Consider the following 11395-nt stretch of genomic DNA (forward strand, 5'->3'; position numbering starts at 1 on the left):
CCCCGTAGAGTGTCTTGTAGAACAGATTTTAGCAATGTTAGAGAGAAACAGCTACTTCTGAACTACAGGAACTTGCTCAATAAGAGGTTATACTTAGCACGAATGTTGCTCAACCTTCTACTAGTATCCGAAGAATACGGAATAGTCTTAAAGTAGGCCGGATGAGGGATTTGAGAACTTGTAGCGTTCCTATTTTGGGCGGTGCGTATGGTGCACCGTTTGACAGTTCGATTGGGTTCAGTAGTGGGATTCTGTCGTGAGCATTGCACATGGAGGTTTAGTCTCCGTTTGCTCCCGACACAATCCCTTGTAATCGTCTCCGAAAATTATGGAATGGGTGGATTTAGTATTTTTACTATCTAGTGAGTGTTTTAAAGGTGTAATCGTTGTCGGCCCCTCTGTTTTTTCCTGTTCACGCCGGTATGGACGCCGGATGGTCCGCGAGGCAGCGGGGGAGGCGGTGTTTTGTTATCCATCAGAGTCCTATATTGGAAGCTGAGAAGAAATGTTGGTAATAGCTTTTTTGTTAACTGTTGCTCTGCGACCAAAAGAATAAATTGCTCGACGGACGTCGGTAATGGGCGAATGGCCATAGTAGTCTTGCCCAACTGTTTGTAAATAGCAAAGAAAAGGCGAAGGGTTCCGTATTTGTGGTGTGACTGCTTAGCGGAAGGGACTCTTTGACTTGGGCCGAGGGTGAAAAGATGGCGTGTTAGTGGGACAAGGCGAGCTGAAATAGTTTAACCAGGGATAGTTGAATGGAATGTAAAGAACAAAAATAAGCAGAATGAACTATCCCACCACTAATAATACTTTCGTTTACAAGTATTACGTAGCAGAAATCCCTTGATCAAGTTGTTTACTGTATTTTATTTATTTTGAGTCTACGATTCGGGAGTTAGTGTTGTAGTTATCAGTATCTTTTAGAGGAGTAAACTTACTGTGTTTTTTGCATTAGTCAAGTATTAAATAGTTATTTTAAAACTAAAAAAAACACCCAAAAGTGTGAGTTTATCCTGTTGAATATTTCTATTTTTGTCTTTCTTTAGAACTTCTTTTCAGAATAAATTGTTTGAAGAATATTATTTAATTGAACTGTGAGACTATATCGCCACAGCTTACTGTTGTTTTTGCTTTTAATTCCAAAATGGTTTAAAATTAGTAGGGTGTGGTGTAATACTTTGAGGTCAAGAATGAATCGATATTTTCATTGCTGCGATAAAATACAGGTGGTTCCATTGTATCCCATTGTCAAATAGCAAACCAAATTTCAAATAACCTCCAGAGAGCTACAACTTATGTTACATAGAAAGTTTTCTGCAAATTGATCAAGGCTAGAAGTTGAAGAAAAAAACGGGCTGTTTCTTTAAATTGATTGTTTTCCATGATAATCCAAATCAATAATACGACAAAACCAATAACCAGGTTAAAATGTGAAATCTATCAGAATTTGTGATCGTGCCCCTGCACGCAAACAAAGCCTCCTATATAATATTTTATTTTTATAAAAAATCAATTTACTAATTTGGTTTCTTTCCTTTCTCGAAACTTATTTTTTAACGAATTTTCACAATTTGAATCTCAAAATACTAAAAAAAAGCGCCAGTTCTACAAAGGTGTTCCCGGTATGGTATTTCAAATAACAAGGTTAAAAGTTTACCTACTTTTCACCAGTCGGTCCAAGAATTAGTATCTATCGTGGTCACTATTTTTAAAACTAAATTGAAATATAAAAAAAACAAAAAAATGGGAAAAATGTGTCCCCCGTGTCCTTGAAATCTGGCAACAGAAATGATACAGGGGAAAAAGAACTCTATATTTCCTAATTTTTCATAAGCATTTCCACCAATGAATTTCTTATTCCAATCACAACATTATATTGTGAATTTTGTAGTGAATCATTTTCAATAGAATTATAACGGGGAATAGCAGTCGAATAACTTTATGGGGTTGGGAGACGACAGCACATGAAGGCTGTGTTTAGAAGAGGTGGAAACTCCAATTCATGTCCTAATCAGCTGCTCACCACTAGAACTAGCCGACTGAGAGTACCGGGAGCTCAATTTATTGAATTCGAGTAACTAACCAAGCTCCCCATGATTGAAGTATTCTACTTCCTCGAGAGTAAAGGATTCTTATGGGGGAGGGAGTGAAGACAGTGAGCACAATGGATCGAAAGGTCTGAATGTAGTGCCCTGAAGAATTATATCAATAGATGAATTAGCTACGATTACTCCGGTTAATCCACCAATAATAATAAAAAGATAAAACCTAATGGTCAAAGTGTAGTTGGTTCAAAATTTAGTTTAGTTCATATAGTGGAGCAATCATTTGAAAATTTTAATTCCTGTTGGAATAGCAATAATTATAGTAGCAGAAGTAATAACTATCCTAAAAGTCCAATGGCTAGATGCATAGATTATTCCTAAAGTTCCAAAAGTTTCCTTTATATTACTTTCTTGGGAAACAATATGAGAAATTATTCCAAATCCTGGAAGAATTAAAATATAAACTTCAGGGTGAGCAAAAAGACAGAATAAATGTTGGTATAAAATTGGGTCATCACCTTCTGCTGGATCAAAGAATGAGGTATTAATAGTTCAGCTAGTTAATAGTATAGTAATAGCTCCTGCAAGAACAGGCAGAGAAAAAAGTAATAATAGTTGGTCTATAGGTATATTGTAGGGTCGTATATTGATAATTGTAGAAATAAAATTAGTTGCTCCTATAATAGAGGCAATACCAGCTAAATGAAGACTAAAAATGGTTAAGTCAACTGATATTCCTCTGTGAGAAATATTAGACGTTAATGGGGGATAAACATTTCATCCGGTTCCAGCACCTTTCTCAATATTTCTACTAATTAAAAAAAAAGTTAAATATGGTGGAAGAAGACAGAAACTTATATTATTTATATGAAGGAAAGCTATATCAAGAACTCCTAATATAATTGGAACTAACCAGTTACCAAATCCTCCAATTATAATAGGTATAACTATAAAAAAAATTATAATAAATGCATGAGCTGTAACTATTACATTAAAAATTTGATCATCTCCGATTAAAGATTAAGGATTTCTTAAGTCAATTCGGATAATAAAACTAAGGGAAGTTCCCACTAATCCTGATCATAGCCCTAAAATAAAATATAACGTACCAATATCTTTATGATTAGTTGAGTAAAGTCATTTATTCGGTAAATTTAATAACGTGGCCTAATTTTAGGTGATGAATTGTAAATTCAAAAAAATATTTCTGTATGATTATGATTAAAATAGGAAGGGTAATACAAATATGTTTAATGTGATGAAAATAAATTCCGGGATATCATTCGTTCGTTCGTTGAACTCCGACTGGAATCCTGCAGACGTTTCGCCAAGATTTCACTTGACATCTTCAGTACTCACACATATTTTAAATCGCCCCGTCAAACCGTTTGAAGGTAATATTTAACCCTAGGCAGCCCCTTCCCAAAAAAAATAAAAATAAAAAAGCAATCGGCGTTCGCCCCAAGGGTAAACGAAAAAAATCTCGTGCGGTATCGGCCAAATGGCATGGCGGATTTTCTCCGGTCCGCTGCTACATCGTTTATAGTGGGACAAGAGAAGAAATCAAAATAAAGCAGGAACAGAAAAAAGCGCTACCTTATATTTCCCCAGATTATTGACTGTGCACGACAGGACTGCCTCTCTGCCGACGGGGATGGTTAAATTATGTATGGGGGTTGCGAACTCCGGCTCTTCCACGTTGCCCCCGGTCCATTCCTCTGCAACACAAAAACGGAAAAATGTAAACGTTATTGAATTAGAGCAGTTGCGATTCCGACGGCGCAGATTGAAAATCTCGATCGCTGCACCTTGGATTTTTAACAGGCTTGTATAGTGCTTTCTCAGATACAACGTTTCGGCGTGAGCCATGCTAAAATAATTATTTGAAAAAATAATAATAAGTAGGATTACGTCCATATATTGCGATATTTTATTTTTTTAAATTTAGTGTCATTGATTTCTATCGTGGAATGTCATTAAAAATAATGAACGGTTTATTTTCTCATAAAAATTCCAACGGGGGCACAACCAACCAGACAAATTGCTTCAATAATAGGTTATGTTATAATGCCACAGTTTTCTAAAATAAGTACTACTGAAAGTTTACCGTGGACCAGAATCCGCATCAGACCACCATTTAGTGTTACCAAAACTGTTTATCAAATACAGATCACTAGTACAGAAAGCTAAATTTTTAAGACGGTTCAAAAACACAAATATCAATTAGTCAGTTTGTACAACGTACTCGCTTCTTGTATGAACTAAGATTGATTAATAAATTACCATTCACAGGAAAAGAACAAGATAGTTCTAGGAGTACAGGGACAACGACTTAAAAATATAAACAAAGAATAGTGCACGAAAGAGATGGAAGGAATAATTAAACGGAAAAAGGAGGCTGACTAATATCAACAAAAGATGAAGAACTACATGCATGTACAAAGGCAAAAAATGAAATGTGGGAAAAGACATGCTTAGACAGATTCATTGCAGGCTTGAAAAAATAAATAAATAAAAAAATTTAACCTAATTTGAATGGAAAAAATAATACACAGTAACTAACAAGGAAGAGGACATATATTTCCTCATAAATGCTACAAATGGTTACAGTAATCTTAGATAATAATAATAATAATAATAATAATAATAATAATAATAATAATAATAATAATAATAATAATAATGATGATGATGATGATGATGATAAGCTTTATTGTCTAACAGATATAATATCCAATGACAAGACAATTAATTTGCTAAGTATAGTTATAAGGTCCAATGAAAATTCCGAATACCGAAAACGTACCAAACAAACAAAAAACAAAACAAAATTCAAAACCGAATCTACAATAATCACCTGACACATAAAAGTCTTCTAATGACAAAGTAAACTGAGCCGGTGTTAGATCATTGATATCTACATAACTGCAAATATAATTAAAAAAGTCCATTGGTTTAAAGAGTCCAAGACGTTTGTGGAGGAAATTGGAAGGTGAAATATTCCAGATGTCCTGACTGCCCGCGAAAGTAGGTGAAAATCGATCTCCCAAAAAATTCTGTGAGCGATGTACATAATTTAAATAAAAATGGACTTGATGCATAGTTCCTACGATTAGTTAAAGCCGGTATTTCGATCATCATGATCCAAATATATATGTGGAAATGCACCATCAGCACATAAAAGCTAGATATTTTAAAAATTTCCTTTGAACTTTTTGTAATTGAATAACATACTTTTTAAGAATAGGTTGCCATATAATGGCCCCATACTTCGGCTTAGATCTAATATAACTAAAGTAGAGTGCCTTTAGTACCGGTTCGCTCATAAACTCCTAGTCAGTTCCGAAATATGAGTCCTAATATTTTCTACGCACTGTGACAAGTTTGATTGATATGGTTAGCAAACAAACGCTTAGCGTCAAATAAAACTCCCAAATTTTTCAATCAACCAAAACCAAAAACATTTGTCTATATTCAATGGCAAGCTGTTGAGTTGACACCAAGAGTCCAAAATTTGAAGATCCTTCTGAAGAAGGTGACAGTCACCTTGATTACGGGTAACTCTAAATACTCTCATATCATCTGCAAATAATAATAATTTACTCGATATATCAGTAATTATATCATCAGGGGGGCAAGGTTACTCCCACTTGTGACAATAAACTCATACGACTTATGTCCTCGCACCTCGACGGACTGAACTCTGTCTGTCAAGTACCACTTAAAGAACAAAACTAGATTTGGATCGAACCCCATCTCCACAAGTTTGAAGAATAATATCATGTTCAACCCTATCGAAAGTTTTCGAGAAGTCAGTGAATCTACTCCAAGTCGATTATCTAATGTTTGAGAGGTAAATTGAGCGAAGCATGCTAAATTATTAAGGGTACTACGTTTTTTTAAAAGACTATGGTGCGCTGCCCTCTCGAAAGCCCTCGCAAAAGGTGATATCGGCCTGTAAAGATTTCACTGATATTTCCATTTTTAAAGGCCGAGGTTATTTTAGCCTCCTTCCGGCTATTAGGAAAAGAACGTGTCTTAAGTGCAAGTAGAAAAAGATCAAAAAAGAAATGCAATTTCTAACCAAAAAGCAAGGTATTCTATCAGGATCACAGGAAGTTTTATTCTTTGACCTTTTCAATGCTTGCAGTACTGAATCACCGGAAAGGCTGTTCATGCACCATCTTGTCCAGAAGGCACATGGCGACTTACCTCACATGGTGCAGCCAAAACACCACTAAAATAGTCGGCAAAAGCATTAACTATTTCGCCAAGACCGGAAATCTGACGGTCACCATATTCAAGTGTGTCGGGTATCGATATAGGCAATTTTTTTTAAATTTATAAAAATCCGAAACTCATTTGGGTCATTAGATATATAATTCTCGACTTTACCTAAATTATTCTTATAGACTTCTATAAAATTTCAAGTTACATCTTTTCAACTTCTTAAAAACTTTATGCTTCTGTTTCACAAGTATAATTATTTCAGACAGGATAAGATCTGCTGCGAATTATAGCCCGAGGTATATACAAATCGATTATGGCGTACACAATACAATAAAATTTGCCACATGCTACATTTATATCATCCGTATCATATAAGCAAGTCTTCAAGTTATATTTGTGTTGGTATCTACTAATAGATAGGATCTGTTTTTTAATTGTGGTCCGTGTCAGTGAGATGTTAAGTGTAGGGTGGTGGTTATCCTTCGGCACCAATTTTTCTATTTCTCTAGAAATTTTACCATTTATGTTACAAAGAACTAAGTCTAGAATTCTAGCGTAATAATTCTGAATATAATTAAACTGTCTCAATCAAGCTACAAAAATTATTGAATACTACCTGCTTTTGCTCTTTCGCGCGATCTGTCCCAAAGGGAATATTGAAATCACGTATGATTACAATCTTATTACTATACATCCAGTACAAGACCTCAAAGATATAGATTTAAAAGTAATTTCAATTCAATTTAAAACCAAGCATATTGACTTTTTGTGGTCGTCAGTTTTTGGGAACATTTCTGCAAAACAACAGAATTGACAAATGTCAAAATTCAATGACACTTTCCGCACGCTAGATCGGTGTATAAAATGGTATTTTACAGAAGGGAGTACAATATAGGATATTATGCAACAAGTGCGGTAAAAGGCAGTTAACTCACGAGTTTATTTGACACGAGCGGAGCGAGTGCTTAATAAACGAGTGAGTTAAAATGTTTACCGAACGTGTTGCACACTATACTTTTACTACGACCGTTAGTTTTTGGGTACATTTTCGCAAAACAACACGAATACATTCACTGACATGAATGTCAGAATTGACAAAATTGACAAACGTCAAAATTCAAAGCGTGCGAAATATATCCGAAAACATCCGATTGCTTCCAAATCCGTACGGTAAAATCCCGGAAATGTTCGAAGTGGCTCGGATTCATGGGAAACGAAACTGACGTGGTAAAGTGACGATTCCCGCACGCTAGATCGGTGAGTAATTAGGTATTTTACAGACGGGAGTAGAAAAAAGCTTTTTCAGCTCTTTTTCAGTATACATTAATGTCAAACTGGCATTTCAAGTTGCTGGACCTAGTAACAGTGATTTACTTGATTTCTTGCTTTGCGTGGCAGTATTTTTCAAGACAAATAATAACTTTTTATGTTAGTAATTACTTTTAAATTATTGTTTTTGTAAGCTCCCAGTAATAAACTGTTATTGGTTTGGGGTCAGTTGTAAATAAATATAAATAAATCAATAAATAAATAAAAGTGTTTCCAAAATATCTGGAGTATAGAATGTGCAAAGGGATCAACGGCAACAAAAATAATGGAGTGTATATTATGACTCCATTTGTCTTTTAGTCCGATTCTCACTCCCCCGGGGCACGCAGTATACATTGAAAATTTACCGTTAAAATATAACGCTATCGCATTCGGAGTCGAAACGCATATATCTCTGTGACATCGTAACTTAATTTCTTTCCCCCTACGGACGTATACGTTTCGTGTTTTTTTTTTATTATCCCCCCGGTTCCCCAAATATTTACGAACAAATACTTAAAATCGGCAAACAACTCCGAAGGCAAAACAGCACTCCCACCCTCGCGGCTATAGCACTCCCCGGTACAAAAACAATGATTTTAATTAACTTTTAAAAGCAAATCAAGGCGTTTTTAATTCCGACGGGGGTGCTTTTATTGTTTTTTTTATGTCCCGCTGTTTTATTTTTGCGCATAAGGAAAAACATTTAATTCCTAAAAGTTTAATCGAAAATTCCGGCCGGATACTTCCCGTCGCTTTCTTTACATGCCGGGGCATTCGCAAATAAGGCTTTAAGCAGTTGGAAAGAAAAGGGTGCCGCAAAAACGGGGGTGAACTTTGTTTTCCGTTGATATTCGTGTGCTTTGGTGACTCGGATAAGAAAATCTCATCTCAAAATGATCAACCCTTTGAAAACAATAATAACCGATAAAAAAATATCCTGTAAATATTGTCGGTTAATAATTATTAGTCTTAAACATAAAAAAGATTATTTATTTTTTGAGAATTTCCAGACGGGGCATCAATCAGAAAACTGGTTCAGAGAGAACCTGCAAGTAAATTTGTCTAATGGAATAGGATAGATTCAAAATGTTGTGTATGTCGTATCTAGCTCCACGAATTTAGGAGGCTGTACTTATTTTGTCAATATCTGTTGTTATCTATACATTTTCAGCTGTGTATTACTTCAAAACGATTTTAGATATAAATTTGCCTGATCGATTAAATATGCTGTTGCCTTTCGATGAAACGAAAATTAAGTTTATTTACAAGCACCCAAAGTAGGTACATACAATTGTTATTAATTTATTTGCTAGTTATTTAACTTCTAAAGGAAACAGAGAATTACCAATTATTGGCCTCTTCATCGCTGTGGCTCGTAGCTCTCTCTGTAACTATAGAGCTTTATCTATGTTCGTCTCTCTGATTAAACTTCGCAGCTTCGATTGTGGCTACTTGGTGTAGCTCATTGCCTCTGGTTTGCTTAGGCCCAACAAATGAAAACGCCTCCAGAGCTCTTCACATTGGCATAGTACGTGTTTGGATGTTTGCTATTCCTCAGCATGTCTGTCCACTATTGCCGGAATTCGCTTTCCATCTTTTTCCACTCAACAAAATCGGCACTTTCGTTACGTTGTTGGCGTTCGTATCCTAGTACTTATGACAACGTCACTTTATTCTGACATATATCGTTTAATAATTTATGACCATCCAAAACTAACTTGGATGGTATTTTGCTGGGTTGCATAGCTGCGCTGTCGGACGCAAATTAAGAATATTTTTCATCTTTGGGATCGCAAGAACTGCTTTCCAATATTAATTCTAAACGTTGAGTTATACTGACCAATATTATACTTACAGATTGAAAAAAAAACGACTATATTATATAAATATGAACTTTTATCTATAATTTTTTGCGGTAACTGAGGATTACGAGTTTTTCACGTAGAATTTAATTGTCTATTGATGTCTTAAAGGTAACTTGTTTATAAAAATAAACCTTTCAGTGATCTTGAAATACGGGATATTAATTAGTAATTTATATCGAAGGTACATTTTGAGTCAAGTAGCAGAGATGCAAGTTACAGGAGATGGTTAATACAAGAGTTCTGTATCTTCTCAATACGATATCCAAACAAGGTCAGCATAAGCAATAAGCATAAATAATTTCGGGTTCCCTGTCATAATTAATGTCGATTACTATAAATTACTTTCAAATTAGTAGCAGCACCACCAGTTTTTTGGTAATGTGGTCTCTCAATTGCAAAAAACGAATCAATATTGCACCTATTACCCGATTAAGAAAATTGCAGCTTAATTGTTATCTTCTTTGCATAAATTAAATCATTATCATTTCAATATCGCATTACTCAAGATTTATTAGGAATAATAAATTTAAGTGTCATCTACATAAAAATGACGGTTGCAGTGACAGAAGTCACTAGAGAACTTAGAGGTGAAAATAATATACAGCAAGAGTCCAAGGATCCTGCCATGTGAGATACCTATGAGCACATCTAGGAATTATGATTGCTGTTGATTGTAAAAGACCTGTTGTGCCCGATGGCCCTAAAAATGTCGTCCGAAAATTTGAGAAAAATATGAAAATTAATATTTCCGAAAAATAGAAAAAACATACTTTTTAAACTACACCTGACCGGTCGTCGGTCATCTCATAAAATTGAGAACTGGTAACCTGACCGATATATTAAATATATTATTTCCGTATAATATAATTGAGTTCTAATTTGGGCATTAGGTATAAGCTTTTCGATTCGATTCAAGTAATTCTATAAAATAAATGCTGTTCGTAGCGTATACTGACGTAGCCAAGGCTTCGATCGTGTTGATCACTCTACGTTGATAAAGAAAACTTGCTTGGGGTTGGGGTTTAGTGAGTCACTTGTGAATCTATTCACTTCATATGTACACAACAGAGTGCTTTCTGTGTGTTTTAATGGATTCAATTCTAGGCAGTTTGTTGCAACTTTCTGACGGTCTATCGGACAAAATTTCCTGTGACTTTCTGCTCTTTGCAGATGACTTGAAAATATATAGATCTATTTCTTCCTATGAAGACTGTGTGTTGATTCAGCATCAGCTATCAAACATTGCCGATTGGTGCTTACAAAACAAGCTCACTCTTAACGTTTCTAAGTGTAAAGTATGTTCATACACAAGAAATCTTCAAACATCGTTATTTTTTTATAAACTAAATAACATTACCTTGTCCCGATGTAATTCTATAAAAGATTTGGGCGTTATCTTCGATTCGCAGCTTTCGTTTTCGGAACACCTCGACTTCATAGTTGGATCTGCCCTTAAGGTTCTTGTTTTCATTATTCTTAACGCTCAGCGTTTTCTAATGTTCTTGCTCTAAAGATAGTGCATTATTCGTTGGTTAGGTCCAAGCTCGAGTATACTTATATTCGGTCACTTGAGTATGTTCAAAAGAGATTTATAAAGTTTCTTGCTTTTAGAGTGGATGGTTTCTATCCAGCATTGATGGTGGTATTTTGCGGGACAGCTTTGTATCAGAGGCGGTTTACGGCCAGTGTAATTTTTACATAAGCTATTGCATAGTAACGTTGATTCGATGAGTTTACTTGCGCAAATTGATTTTCGTGTTCCGCGGGCTAATGCAAGACACATTCTTACGTTTAGCTTAGGGATTCCCCGAACAAATTTATTACGTAGGTCCCCGCCGTATCAGATGTGCTCGCATTTCAACTTAATTAGTAAATATTGTGATATTTTTAATGATAGTTTACCAAAACTGATAAGAATTTGCAACCAGCACTATATCACTA

The 11395-nt window shown here is 35.1% G+C and overlaps 1 protein-coding gene across 3 annotated transcripts in view; it reads right to left on the bottom strand.

Annotated features, from left to right (window-relative positions):
- Positions 1 to 11395, bottom strand: part of LOC132706666 (lachesin-like) — a 358621-nt gene that overhangs the window by 118510 nt on the left and 228716 nt on the right. For all 3 annotated transcript variants that reach the window (XM_060678141.1, XM_060678142.1, XM_060678140.1), the window contains exon 3: positions 3645 to 3766. In XM_060678141.1, coding sequence (XP_060534124.1) covers positions 3645 to 3766 — 122 coding nt within the window. The remainder of the gene's footprint in view (positions 1 to 3644; positions 3767 to 11395) is intronic.

The sequence above is a fragment of the Cylas formicarius genome, unplaced genomic scaffold, assembly GCF_029955315.1.
Source record: "Cylas formicarius isolate icCylForm1 unplaced genomic scaffold, icCylForm1.1 PGA_scaffold_8__14_contigs__length_24414737, whole genome shotgun sequence".
Classification (NCBI taxonomy): domain Eukaryota; kingdom Metazoa; phylum Arthropoda; class Insecta; order Coleoptera; family Brentidae; genus Cylas; species Cylas formicarius.